Genomic DNA, 15,145 nt, shown 5'->3' on the forward strand with positions numbered 1-15,145 from the left:
AACTCATGGCCAAATAAATTACGTGAATTATGAAGACATTTTATAAATAGTAGTGGTATGAAGAAGATACAGACGTGGAAGTTGGAAACAACGAAATAGAGAGTAGCCATAATACCAGTACTGAGACAGGAGCCGAGAAGGAGGAAACAGTGCTACTTCTACCTAAAAGTATTTTATGGGGGGAGGAGACACAAATGGTCAGTTTTAAGACAGGTTTGATTCCGCACCCATTCGAATAATCGTGCGCAAATGTTGGGTAATGATATCAAATACATTTTTCGCAATTACGAACAAATCACGTACATTTAATTACTTAATTATTTATTCTAAAGTAATAAAATAAAATAAAGGCAAATAGTTCAAAATAGTGTCACTTATTGTTGCACTCACTGAGAAAATCGTCTATTAACACAAACAAATCACACAAAAACTAAATCAATGGTAGAAAAGTAGTTCCGGGAATAAAACGGCTCCATTATTGTCTTATGTGTGTGTGTGTGTGTTCAGTCTTCAGCTCTCAGGCTGGTTGGATCCTCAACAGCTCTGCCATCAGCTGTCATAGATGGCCTAGGCATCACTGAAGAGGCGTACTAGGGAAATGAGGAGTGAGGTAGTTTCCCATTGCGTTCCTCACTGAGCCAGAATTTGTTATTACATACCAATCGGCCAAGCCCACTGAAATGCATGCACCAACCGACACTATGAGTGATATTTTCATACCATTCATTAACAGGGACTGGCTGCATAAGGAATGGTATTACTAGCATCACGCATATCTCAGTCACTTTCATATTGTCAAAGCCAAGCATGAGACTGAAACAGGTCAATGAAAGTAACAAAATTGGTCTAGACCATACCAGAAGACATAGTGCACTGTAAACACTGGATCCTTCCAGCAAAGGCATAATTATTGTCTTATTAAAAGAAAAAGAAGAAATTATGTTTCTGAAACTGTTACAACCAGTCGATAAAGAGCTCGGAATTTAGCCACCCATATTTGAGCATTTGTATAAAGCACCACTGTCCTCATTCCTTTGAAGAGTAGGTGACAGTCTGTTTTGAATAGATCTACGAACGTAGAATGTAGTTTATTAAAGAACGCCATTTTCTTCAGCTGCGTTTGGTAGCCATTATTGTGAGCATTTTTTTTTTTGCACAAAATGGTACGTTAAATCAGCTTTATAAATGATTCGGCACTGCACAATGATAAATGTAAATAAGTACTTGTACAAATTGGCTGTAAATAATTCAGAAAACTGCAATTCTGATAGACATGTTTAACCCCAAATTTCCTTAAGCTGGCCTCTCAAACCCTGGGTTCCTTCTTCCAAAAATGTTCAGTAAAGCATTTCATGTTTAGTTTTTGCACGCTTTCACTGAAACACCTAAACTTCCACAAACTAGATATGGATGACAGCCATAGGAAATTATCAACACGATCGGCCATAACGGACGTTGTGACAGCGATGAGTTAAACATTGTAAATTGTGCACTACCAAAAGGGTCCTTACATGAACCGGACAGTAATGCCAATACTCCTCTTCGAGTATGATAAATATGCCACGCTGTCAAAGTTCACATTGATACCCGCATCGATTGAATATAAAAAAATGAACTGTATATGTACTCACTATAGTAGACCGGTAATCCATTATCGAAACGTTTGAAGAAAGAAGGTTTGTGATCATTAAAAAGTATTTTCCGTACAGAGGGAGCAGACCATTGGGGGAGGGGTATGTGAAGGCTTCCATTATTCTTAACCTCGGCAATAACTAGGTTAGAGTGCTTAGCCCTATGCTAGGATGTCTTTGCCCCCAGGAATTAACCTGGTACTCAATTTTGTTGTAAGATGGGTGAACCTCAGGGCTATTTCCTTCTCCAGAAGCGTAAATTTTTATTACCTCGGGAATCGAACTTCGTAATACCTGAAATCGATAATTTAGACTATTCTGAAAAAAGACGTTGATAGAATGTTTTTTCTATGCTGATTCCGCAGTTCGTAAAAGCAAAGTAACCTGTATTCACAAAGTCTCCTATTATGCCTGTAAAATATAGCCTATCTTCAAAGTGGACTATTTATATTCCTTGATGTCAGACAGTTTTCCTGCTTACAAATTGAATCATAGATACAGAAAACCCCCATATGAGGCATCAACAATTCGGTACTGCACAATGATAAATGTAAATAACTACATGTACAAATTGGCTGTAAATAATTCAGAAAACTGCAATCCTGATAGACATGTTTAACCCCAAATCTCCTTAAGCTGGCCTCTCAAACCCTGGGTTCCGTCTTAAAATCTTCTTTCTAATCCATCACGATGTAACCCACCCCTACTGGACTTCCCAAATTCCATTTAAAATTATGCACGTTTGCCTTCAAATTGCGACACCAAGAAGGACGTGAGTCATCACAACCAGATTTATTTGACAGAATATCCACCATACACAAGTGGCATGATTACTCTTACACCACGGCACGCCGACAGTCCGCGGTTCTCCCGCGATCATAGGCAGAAACCTCTTCGTATGGTTGCAATGTTCTTTGATGCAGCATATTAACTTCCTCTGTACTCTTGGGTTAACACAATGCCACTACCTCTCAAGCGGACGGTTGTTAAATGGTCTTTTTCGGGGGCGTGGCGGCCAAAGCAAGCTACACCGCCTCCGACACGCTGTTAGTTCTAAGAGAAAGAGACTGCAGGGAGGATTGGAAGAATGGCTCTTAGGAAAGTATCGGGGTGATCCCGTGCTCGGCATACTACCAGACAGATAAGGTGATGAGGTAAAATTGTATTGCAATCAGGTGGTAAGGGTCAGGGAAAATCATATTAGGAGGAAATAAAAAGTTGCCTACATATAAAACCTGACCTCTGAACGGCTCTGCAACTTTCACTCCTATACCGCTTGTCACTGTTGCCATTGGCGCACGTTTTGCGCCACCTGGCTGAACAACACAACAGCAATACGACCTGGCGAATCAGAATGCGTTCTCGGAAAGTATGGCCGCTGATGGCCTCTGCCTTTTGCGAAAGTGGCTCGTACGATTTTTAGAAAAAATGAGACAGTTGATTAGCAATATTGCTTCTACGTGAATGTAGGGGAAGTTGTTGTTAAAATATTGTGTCAATATGTGGTCAATACGTTCGTTTGAATAATTTTTGCTATTTGTTTGAATTGCGTTAACACGTGGTCAATAAGTTCACTTGGAAATGTTTGATAGATTTCCAAATTCTTTGAAATCATTTTAGAAAATAGCAGATAAAATTATAGGGAATCCGCCAACTGGGCTGTGGCAGTAAATGAAGATCAGTGATCATTGACTTGATAGAATCCTTCATAATTCATAATTGATATTACAACACGTAAAAGAACATCCCTAATTCTCATTCCTTATGCTAAGAAAGCTTGAAAAGCTTTTTAACAGCCGGGCTGAGTGGCTCAGACGGTTGAGGCGCTGGCCTTCTGACCCCAACGTGGAAGATTCGATCCTCGCGCTGTCCGGTCGTATTTGAAGGTGCTCAAATACGCCAGCCTCATCTTGATAGATTTACTGGGACGTAAAAGAACTCCTGCAGGACTAAATTCTGGCTCCTCGGCGTCTCCGAAAACTGTAAAAGTAGTTGGTGGGGCGTAAACAAATTAACATTATTAAAGTTTAACACCTTATACAAAACTGGGCCTATCGTTTACGTAATTGTAAAGGAGGACTAATAAAAGTACAGACTCGGATTTCCGAGTAAATTAACCTGAAATCGTTCATAGTATTTTAAGCACAAATAAATATTATTTCGTATTAGAGTTTTAAATATTACTTTGATCAATTTAATTCTTCTAATTTATTAGACAAACTTATATAGTGTAGATGGCATAAGTAGGCTGGATTCGTTCAGAGATGGCCTCTTCAGCTGATCTACGTAAACAAATTAGTCGTCACCATCACCAAAACGAGAGGATTATGGGAATAAAAGCGGCCATGCCACACACACACACACACACACACACACACATACACATACACACACACACACACACACACACACTACTGCGAGAATGCGTTGTGATTGGTAGCTGAGTGGCTCATGAAGCGCTGGCCTTCTGACCCCAACTTGGTGGGTTCGATCCTGGCTCCGTGCGGTAGTATTTGAAGGTGCTCAAATACGTCAGCCTCGTGTCGGTAGGTTTACTGGCACGTAAAAGAATTCCTGCGGGACTAAATTCGGGCACCTCGGCGTCTCCGAAAACCGTAAAAGTGGGACGTAAAACTACTACTATTATTATTATTATTATTATTATTATTATTATTATTATTATTATTATTATTATTATTGTAGCATTATCGTAGTATTATACCGAGACGCTTGTCTGAACGACTAATCACGTCATTGACCTTCCTTGCTCTACGAATTCCCCAATGCGTGGTCCATCAGGTGAATCCTTCTTGGTGCTGTAATTTTTTGGCCAGCAGTGTGTTTACATTAAAGACCGCTTAGAACACGCTGAGACCGAGCAAGTGGCTGTGCAGTTTGGGTCACGTAGCTATCAGCTTGCTTTCGGAAGATAGTGGGTTGAAACCGCACTGTCGGAAATCCTGAAGATGGTTTTCCGTGGTTTCCTATTATAACACCAGGCCAATTCTGGGGCTGTACCTCAGTGAAGGCCACGGTCGCTTCCTTCCCATCCTATCCCTTTCCTATCCCATCGTCGCTATAAGACCTGTCTGTGGCGGTGCGACGTAAAGCAGCTTGTAAAAATAAAAATAATACAGTGACGAGTTCGGCTGTCTGTCAATACTTCCAAAACGAAGATTTCGTAAACAAAGCTTTGTGCAAATCTCTCATTGCACTGATATCTCACTTCAACTACAATAGCGGATCAGAAAGATCTAAGATTGAATAGGGCGTAAGACAATTCACAAGCATTGTCCAATATAGCCTGTCTTGGAATAGAAAAACAAAAACAAAAAACTATTGCTTACGGTAAGAGAAACGAATATACGATATTTAAGGCATTTACGACGACAAATACTTATCATCGAGGGCAAAAGTAAAGAAAAATGATGTGTTGGGATAACTATGAACTCATGATAACTATGAACTCATGGCTGCGTGACACGTGGTGGTGGGGGTGATTAGTATTTTATAAAGGGAAGTACAGGCTGGCAACTATTCCCTCTTATCTCTAACTAGAGATGAATACGGTAGCGTTGTGACCCTTCGAATAATGAATTTCGGAAATAAAGAAAGAGAAAGGACACAAAGGACTTGAAAAGGAAAGGCTCCTTTGGCCTAGTAAATCTAACGCCTTTGGGGATGAAAGAGAACAGGAGTTGACCAAGTGAGATCAGCTGGGAAAGATAAAAGTGAGGAACCGGGGACAACTAACTTACAGTAATTGGAGGCAGTGCCAGGCTTAGTTTGGGGGATGTCTGGGTTCGCCATTCCACGATCTTGAGATGCGAGCCTGTGGAGGTCCAGCTTTCCGCCGCCTCGTACCACTCGCTGGGGACACCATGGATGTATTCTATGCTCCCACCTGTAAGGAGTGGCTGGATGACGTACGCAACTAGTTAACTGCCTATCAGATGATGATTTCAGATCCGCTGCTTCAAGAACACCTCTAGCTGTGTCCTTCGTCTGAAGATGGCGTCTTTAAGTAGCAAGAAGAACAAGAAGTAATAAAAAAATTGTTTTAGTCGGTTTCCACCACACTTACACGCACTATACAGAGTTTTTGCCATAACCATGATTACCAGTTCAGCTTAGTCGTCAAGATATACCAGAACGGATTGAAAAGTAATGCCCTACATTGTTTACGAATTATGTAATGAGTAGGAACAACAACAAAATATGCGCAAAAAACCATGTACTGTATTCAGCATATGAGCCAAGTCTCTCGAGACATATCTCCCATCCTGTTACCAAACTGAAAATGCCTCGTCCATTGAACTCCGTTTCCTGGTAGTATAAGCATCTGCGCACGACCAGTAGCACTTCTTCATCTGAACTGAATCGTTGACCTCTCCGGAATTTCTCCATTGGTCCCAAGAGATTTCAGTGCTCGCCCACAAGTTGCGGCTTCTTTTCGTGCTAAAAATTATTAGAGGTATGGCTGAAAGGTTCTGAATCTTCCTCCATACAGTCCTGCAGAGGTGGTTGTACTCTCAGGGAACGAAGTTCAGTGAACGAGAAATATTCAAATTAGTAGAAATAAAATGGCGTATGGCTTTTAGTGCCGGGAGTGCCCAAGAACAAGTTCGGCTCGCCAGGTACAGGTCTTTTGATTTGGCACCCGTTGGCAACCTGCGCGTCGTGATGAGGATGAAATGGTGGTGAAGACGGCACATACAGTTCACCAAGCCCCCGTGCCAGCGGAATTAACCAATGATGGTTAAAATCCCCGACCCTTCGGGAAATCGAACCCGGGACCCCTGTGACCGAAGGCCAGCACGTTAACCATTTAGCCATTAAGCCGGACATTCAAATTAGCGTTACGATGGTAGAAATGTCTCGAGAGACTTGGTTCATGTGTTGAAAATAGGTAAAACGTGTAGAGTTTTTGGGGCATATTTTTCCTAATTAAGTGTTTCGTAAAAAGACGATGTACCTTTATTTTCAATCCGCCTCGTAAACAGTCTACTCCTCTTCCTCCTCCTTCTTGTTCTTGTTCTTCTTATAATCTACGACACTAATTAACTCAAAGGTAGAACATTGGTACCAAAGCAATCTCAAATTCATTTTCATTTCATTACAAACGAAATTAAGTAATTTTATAGAGCATGTCTTGTGTAAGAAGAGTCTCGTGGGGAAGTTTCATGGAAATATCCAGGTAGTATAAACCAATTGTAAAATGCCTTACAATAATTGTATAGCTAGAAATGGTTGAAGATTCGTGCCAGCACATTACTGCGAAGGCTATCATATTGTGATGGAAACCGCCGAGAGATAGGGGTAATGAGACCATAGGGGCGGGCTTACACAAATGATGGTAATTACAGAATTTAACATGGTCCCGGGTTTGTTCCACCTCGTTAACAAAGGAATTGACGATTCAAATGAGCAGCTCGGAGAGATGGCAACTGCTGCACAGCAAATGAACTCTGCTCCTCACGGAAGTAGTTGATAACTATTGAATTTGCGGCGGAGTCTTCTCGTCTGCGGCGCAATAAAAAGTTTTGTGAGGAAAAAAAAAAGAAGTAACAGTTAATAGCATGCCATGAACTGGGTGTAACAAAATTCAGTACTCAAACTTAAAGGGATGATAGAAGAGACGTTCCATATGTCAGAAATTGATAATTGCGATACTTTGTAACGTAATTGTAAATTAAACTATTGCATTTCAATATAGCTCTAATCAGAAGCTGTTCAAAAGTGCGGCCTCCTCCTGCTGCAATACAAACTCTGCAGCGACGTACAATTTCTTTTCGTACGCGTTCAGAGACGTCAAGCATGCGCTCCAGAGCAGTGATATTCAAAATGTGGAACGCGTACCACTAAGAGTACGCGAGATCGTCTCAAGGGGTGCGCAAATTTATCGTAGCTTCTGTTTTCAGTGAGCTTGAGCCAGCTCATTTTCAGTAAAATCTTGTTTTGATTTAGTGTTTTTGTATGCCACTACATTCAGTCCCCTTCCCGAACTATTCATTTGAATAACTTATTTGTAAGCTATCACTTTGTACACTCGAAATCTTTGGTATTTCGTGGCCAGAAATATTCATTTCAGGCAAGAAATCGGTACAGTCTTGACAACCACCCAGTACCTGCTTACACACTCTTTCATTGGCCACATCTAACAGACGCGTTAACACATGCACACATCTGAAGAGTGATGGGAGGTGGAGAAAACGGAAGTACGAGGATATCTAGCATGAACGAAACACGCGTGGAGGGGGAGGTACTTGCTTCCCCGCCTGTCCACACGTCCCACTGGCTCGACAATGAAGAGAGAGGGGAATGTAGGGAGGAATCACACGCCTCCTTCAAGGCAACAGACGTAATGAGTATGTCAATTCATTGAGGGTCAAATTCTCCAGATTCTTTGTAATTCTTGTGTGCGAGGTCTGGCTGAAATGTTAGTGGTCTCGATTATGACCATTATCAAATGGCGTCGCAATCAACCACTGTGAGAAAGAATGGCCCTTATTTTCGTCAATATAGACCCTGTTTACTATTACTACTACTGAATGAAAATCCACAGCCTGTTTCCAGTCATTCGACCGGGTCAGGAATGGAATGAATTAAGCCCCATCTAGCGGCGAGGATGGGAATTGTGCCGGCTGCCGAAGCCTGTCGCACTCCTCTGGGGCAATGATTAATGAATGTACGACAGATGAAATGAAATGATACTGGTGAGTGTTGCTGGAATGAAATATGACAGGGAAAACCGGAGTACCCGGAGGAAAACCTGTCCCGCCTGCGATTTGTCCAGCACAAATCTCACATGGATTGACCGGGATTTGAACCACGGAATCCAGCGGTGAGAGGCCGGCGAGCTGCCACCCACTGCTGCTGCTACTACTACTACTACTACTCAAAAACCAAAGTAACGCAAGGGCGTTTGAAAAACCGTTCCTATGAAGTTATTGTCAGCGCTGATCAAACAGTTAAATGCCATATATTGGGATGGAATTACATCGTGCACACTTCATCGCAATTAAATTACTGTTATTTAATTGTTTTCCTTGATTAGGAAAAAGCTATTAGTATAGCCGGAATGTTTAACCATAGAAACCTCTTAATCAGTTCCCGAAAAAATGGAGTTGTGAATGACCTCTGAGTGCGCAACGTCGCAAGCCACACTTCCTGGAAGACGAACACATGTGACGTTGCCTTGCTTACTTCTCCTTCATCCTCAGGGTTGGCCAAAATCTTCGCTCAAACGTTACCTGTTTCCTTTTCCACCTGGAATTCTTGTGATCGCAATTGTACCTCCCATTGGCTAGGCATGTATTAATAAAAATGCTTACTTATGCTACATTGCTCTTTTTTGTTTGTATCGAAATCCATTCATTCACTTTCATTTTTTTCAATAGCTATATGTATAGTAAAAAGCAAAGTCATCTCCGTACAAGCCATGAAGGCCCTTGGAGGAGTGGAAGGTAAAGGCTTCCACCATTGTTAACCTCGGCACGTAATGGGGTAGAGTGGTTAGCTCTACGCCCGGCCGTCTTTGCCCCCAGGAATTAACCTGGTACTCATTTTTGGTGTAGGCTGAGTGAACCTCAGGGCCATATGCACCTCCGGAAGAGGAAATCTCGTTTCTTAATTTTTACGACTTCCTGAACCTACGTCCTTCCGGGCGAACCGAGTACGCCTTTACCGCCTCGGCCAGGCAGCTCCTTATATGTATAGTAGTCCTACAATAGTATATTGTTGCATTAATAATAATTATGCTCATATATATACTAGGCTTATTCGTTTGCTAGGCAATGGAAACACGTAATTCCACTGAAGGCTTACCGCATTGCTTGCGAAGGGAACAGAAGACTCCAGCTATCGAATAACTGGACTGTCATTAAGCAATGAAAATGCCAGGAACAGTTCTCCGGTCATGGCTGACCGCTCAGTTCTGGGCTTCTTCTCTAAACTTTTCTCCGAACGAGTTACTAGATTTTCTCTGCACAGCGACGATATATATGTATGTTGGGTATTCAGCCCGAAGGCTGGTTTGATCCTCTGCAACTCCGCCAACAGCGGTCTTTAATAGCTTAGGCGTTACTGAAGAGGCGTACTAGGGAAATGAGGAGTGAGGTTGTTTCCCGTTGCTTTCCTCACGACGATATATATATATATTGATATTATTGGGAAATAGGTATGATGTAACGGGTTAGCTGCCTGCCTGTCATCCCGGTGACCATGGTTTGATTCCTGGTATTGCTGGCCCGTAGTGTCATTGTTGTTGTTGTTGTTGTTGTTGTTAGTCGTTTAGTCGCTTTCGACTCTCCGTGACCCCATAGACCAAAGTGCGCCATTTCTTCCTGTCGTATACAATTTTCCGAAGTCTTTCTAAATTGAGAGCCGTGGCTTCCTTGATGTCATCAATCCACCTCATCCGTTGTCGCCCTCTTCTCCTGTTACCATCAGTCTTCCCCAGCATTAAGGTCTTTTCCAGTGAATCATGTTTTCTCATGATATGACCGAAGTACTTAAGTTTTTGCCTGAGTATTTGACCTTCCAGTGAACAGCCTGGGTTGATTTCCTGTAATATGGACTTATTAGATCTCTTCGCAGTCCACGGAACTCTAAGGAGTTTTCTCCAACACCATAGTTCAAATGCATCTATTCTTCGGCGCTCAGCCTTTCTTACTGTCCAGGTTTCGCTTCCGTACATTGCTACTGGGAAGACCATAGCCTTCACTATACGAATCTTCGTTCTTAAAGTTACGTCTCTACTCTTGAAAACGTTATCAAGGTTGGCCATTGCCTTCCTCCCAAGGAGCAAGCGTCTCTTAATTTCATGGCTGCAATCGCCATCAGCAGTTATTTTGGAGCCCAAGTAGATGAAACTAGGAACAACCTCCATTGTTTCACCATTTATATGCCAGGAGGTGATAGGTTTAGTTGCCATGATCTTTGTTTTCTTGACATTCAACCTTAGTCCAGCTTTTGCACTTTCTTCTTTCACCTTCATTAGTAGATACTTAAGTTGTTCTTCACTTTCTGCCAACAGGGTGGTGTCATCAGCATATCTAAGGTTATTTATATGTATCCCACCAATTTTAGCTCCAGTTTCTGTTTCATCTAATTTGGCATTCCTCATCACATACTCTGCATATAAGTTGAATAAGTAAGGTGACAATATGCAGCCTTTACGTACACCTTTCTCAATCTTGACCCATTCAGTTGTTCCATATAGGGTTCTCACCGTAGCTTCCTGATCAGAGTAGAGATTTCTCATAAGGCAAATAAGATGATCTGGTACTCCCATAGTCTTGAGTACTTGCCACAATTTATTGTGGTCGACACAGTCAAAGGCTTGAGCATAGTCAATAAAGCATAAGTATAGGTCTTTCTGAAATTCTCTTGCTTTCTCCATAATCCAGCGAATATTAGCAATTTGATCTCTGGTTCCTCTGCCTTTGCGGAAACCGGCTTGTTCTTCAGGTAGTTCTCGATCTACATACTGCCGAAGCCTATTTTGCAGGATCTTGAGCATAACCTTACTAGCATGCGATATAAGTGCGATTGTTCGGTAGTTTGAACATTCTTTAGCGCTGCCCTTCTTTGGAATTGGGATGAACACTGAGTTTTTCCAATCTTTTGGCCACTGCTGGGTTTTCCATATTTGCTGACATATTGAATGTAGCACTTTCACAGCATCCTCTCCTAGGATTTTGAACAGTTCTGCAGGGATTCCATCATAACCACTTGCCTTATTGTTTGCAATACTCTCTAGGGCCCACTTGACCTCACTTTCTAAGATATCTGGTTCTGGCTCTGACAACAGAGTAACTTCATCATCAGGAGTATTCCCATCTTTCCTATACAAATTGCCTACATATTCCCTCCACCTTTCTTTAATCTCCTCTGCTTCAGTAAGATCTTTTCCATTTTTATCTTTTATCATTCCAATCTTAGCCTGGAATTTCCCTCTGATGTCTCCAATTCTTATGTAAAGATCTCTTGTCTTACCCAGTCTGTTATTTTCCTCAACTTCCTTGCACTGTTCATTCAAAAAGGCATTCTTATCTCTTCTAGCTAGTTTCTGAAACTCTGCATTTAATTTAGACATTTTCGATCTTTCCCCTTTGATTTTTGCATTCCTTCTTTCTTCTGCTATTTGTAGTGCTTCACCCGATAACCATGTGGCCTTCTTCTTGTTCTTTTTCTTGGGAATATGCTTTTCCGCTGTCTCCTTAACAACACAACGTACTTCTGACCATAGCTCTTCTGGGACTCTATCTCTTAAATCTAATCCATTAAATCTGTTTCTAACCTCTACTGTATATTCAAGAGGTATGCTATTTAGGTCATATCTGCTTGATGGTTTAGCTCTGTCAATCCTCTTTAATTTGAGCCGGAATTTGGAAATTAAGAGCTCGTGATCTGATCCACAATCAGCCCCAGGCCTTGTTTTGGATGACTGTACAGCACTCCTCCACCTTTGACTACAGAGTATGTAGTCGATCTGATTCCGACATTTACCATCTGGCGAGGTCCAGGTGTATAGGCGTCGTTTGGGCAATTCAAACAGTGTGTTGGTAATGACCAGTGAGTTGTCTTGACAGAATTCTAGGAGTCTCTGTCCAGCTTCATTTGTTGTGCCAAGGCCAAATTTTCCCGTTACTCCATCTACAGTTTGATTTCCTACTTTGGCATTCCAGTCGCCAATAATGAAGACGACATCCTTCTTTGGTGTTAACTGTAGCAATTCTCGTAAGTCTTCATAAAACTGGTCAATATCTTCCTCTTCAGCTTCAGTGGTTGGTGCGTAAATTTGTATGACTGTGATGTTAAAAGGTTGGCCTTGAAAACGTACAGACATCATTCTATCAGTTTTAAAATTGCACCCCATTATAGTTTTACGCACCCTGTTGCTAACTATGAGGGCAACTCCATTTTTCTTTTGGTTTTCATGTCCAGAATAGTATACCATGTACTCATCTGTAGCAAATTCACCAATACCAATCCATCTCACTTCGCTTATTCCCAGTATATCGATGCCCAGTCTCTTCATTTCTCGTTTGACTATATCCAGCTTTCCTTGATACATGGATCTTACATTCCAAGTTCCTAAACAGTACTGTTCCTTGCAGCATCGCACATTTCTTGAGGCTTCTCTCAACGTAGTTCCCCCCGGAGATCCGACTGGGGAACTTGAAACTCCGGAATATTTTGAATTGAGCAAAGCCATGGGATTTTCTTGGGAAAATTACAGTGGTGGTTTCCCGTTGCCTTCCACTGTCCTCCACTCCTGTTGGCTCACTGACCCAGTTTCCCGCTGTGGTTGTAAACCCAACCTTCCACTGGGTTGCTCAGCTTAACAGGGGCACCACGCGTAGGTAGGATTTGGAGAATTGAGGTGTGAGAGGCTAAGTGAACTCTCTTGGTGAGTTCATATATTCGCATCACACCCCCGTTTCTAGCCAGAGTCTCAAGATGTTCGTAGAGACTCCCCCAGGTCGTTTCCTGGGCCCCGTAGTGTCATTAAGCGACCTTAAATGCAGGGCCACAACTCTTTTCATGCCTCAGTGCGTGCAGCGACCCTAAGCAAGCAGGAGCTGAGTCCTGGCATTGCTTCCACTTACTTATGTCAGGCTCCTCACTTTCATCTATCCTATCCGACCTCTCTTGGCCAACTCTTGTTCTTTTCCGACCCCGACGCTATTCGGTTTGCGAGGGCTAGGGAGCCGTTCATTTTCACGCCCTTCGTGGCCCTTGTCTTCCTTTGGCCGATACCTTCATTTTTCGAAGTGTCGGACCCCTTCCATTCTTTCTATCTGATTAGTGTTATATAGAGGATGGTTGCCCAGTTGTACTTCCTCTTAAAGCAATAATCACCATTATTATTATTATTATTATTATTATTATTATTATTATTATTATTATTTGGTATCCAGCGACATTCGTTCGTTATTTCTGGTATAATCGTAATATACATACACGTACTTCGGGGGTACGACGAAGGTAAAACAATTGGATTTTGGGGTACGCCAACCAAAATGTCTGAATACCACTACTCTAGGGAGTAAGCAGTTGTAATCACCCGAGTGAAGAGCTCTTCCTTTGATCCAATTGGAGTTTCATACACCAGTCTATTCAAGTGCTCCCACACAAAATAGTGAAGTGAAGAGAGGTGAGGTCGGACTTCCCCCTGTGGGTGGGGGCGGTAGAATAACACCCACGGCATCCCCTGCCTGAAGTAAGAGGCGACTAAAAGGGGCCCCAGGGGCTCTGAACTTTGGAGCGTGGGTTGGCGACCACGGGGCCCTCAGCTGAGTCCTGGCATTGCTTCCACTTACTTGTGCCAGGCTCCTCACTTTCACCTATCCTATCCGACCTCCCTTGGTCAACTCTTGTTCTTTTCCGACCCCGACGCTATTAGGTTTGCGAGGGCTAGGGAGTCTTTCATTTTCACGCCCTTCGTGGCCCTTGTCTTTCTTTGACCGATATCTTCATTTTTCGAAGTGTCGGATCCCTTCCATTTTTCTCTGTGATTAGTGTTATATAGAGGATGGTTGCCTAGTTGTACTTCCTCTTAAAACAATAATCACCACCACCATGAGGTCGGACTGAGTTCACTGCAGCTGTTCAAATGCTTCTCCTAGTTACACGAAAGAAATGAGAAGTTGCACCATCATGTTGAAACGTACAGACTACCTCTGTTTGCGTTTGAATCCGTTAACTTGGGATTCGAAGGCTGTAACCATTGAGTCAGTGATCAACTTCGTGTTTCTTAGATTATATATTCCATCATGTAAGATCCGTACCTTTGATATTGTCTGAGAAGTTCTGTATATTTTCTTGGAAATATAGGAATTTTAACATTAAATGAGGGTGCAGGTATTGTATGCAGGTCATCTATGGAGATGATTAAATTACTTGCGTATTGCTTTTTAATTGACATGCTGCCTTTTTCCAGACATTGAATGTGACCTGGCGCCGGTTATTTTCAGTTTTTTGGCCGAGGCAAATGGTTTGTCCCTCTCACTCAAGCTGCTGCTTCTTTCTCAAGGGTTTATCCATGTTGCACACTTAACTCGATTCCTTATCTCTTGAGCATACGTATGCCCTCCATTGTTCTGCATATTTTGAGATCCAAGGACTTCCATCTCTTTAATTTATGTTTCGACCACGCAATCATAACTCCTGATGGGATTTCTTTGTTGCGATTCATTTGAACGCCAAAGTCTTTTTACTGCACTAAGCTTTTGCTTTAGGGCGTCTAATATTTCTATGCCCTGAAGGTTCTATGGTTTTGTTCTATATGTTGCCCGCAGGTGTGTAACTACTTTACTCCTTTGTCCATTTGCGCACTGCTGCAAGCTGTTCATATGTTTCCTTGACGTCTTCGATCTCTCTTAAAAGGTGTCTTTCCCACGGCGGGATATGGGACTGTCTTCTTGTTGTCTAAGTTTGTGTTACTTTCTTTGTTTCTAGGTTTAATTTTTCTTCTGTGATAATTGTGCAAAAGTCTATGGAGTTCA

The 15,145-nt window shown here is 42.1% G+C and overlaps 1 protein-coding gene across 1 annotated transcript; it reads right to left on the reverse strand.

The window, feature by feature from the left end:
- Nucleotides 1-12,009: 12,009 nt before the first annotated feature.
- On the reverse strand, nt 12,010-12,771 carry LOC137501487 (craniofacial development protein 2-like; the record flags this gene model as incomplete). The annotated part of the gene is made up of 1 exon (XM_068228532.1): nt 12,010-12,771. A coding segment is annotated over one exon (762 nt), but the record flags the coding sequence as incomplete, so codon positions are not given.
- Between the last annotated feature and the right edge of the window lie 2,374 nt (nt 12,772-15,145).

Source organism: Anabrus simplex, chromosome 7 (genome assembly GCF_040414725.1).
Source record: "Anabrus simplex isolate iqAnaSimp1 chromosome 7, ASM4041472v1, whole genome shotgun sequence".
Classification (NCBI taxonomy): Eukaryota; Metazoa; Arthropoda; class Insecta; order Orthoptera; family Tettigoniidae; genus Anabrus; species Anabrus simplex.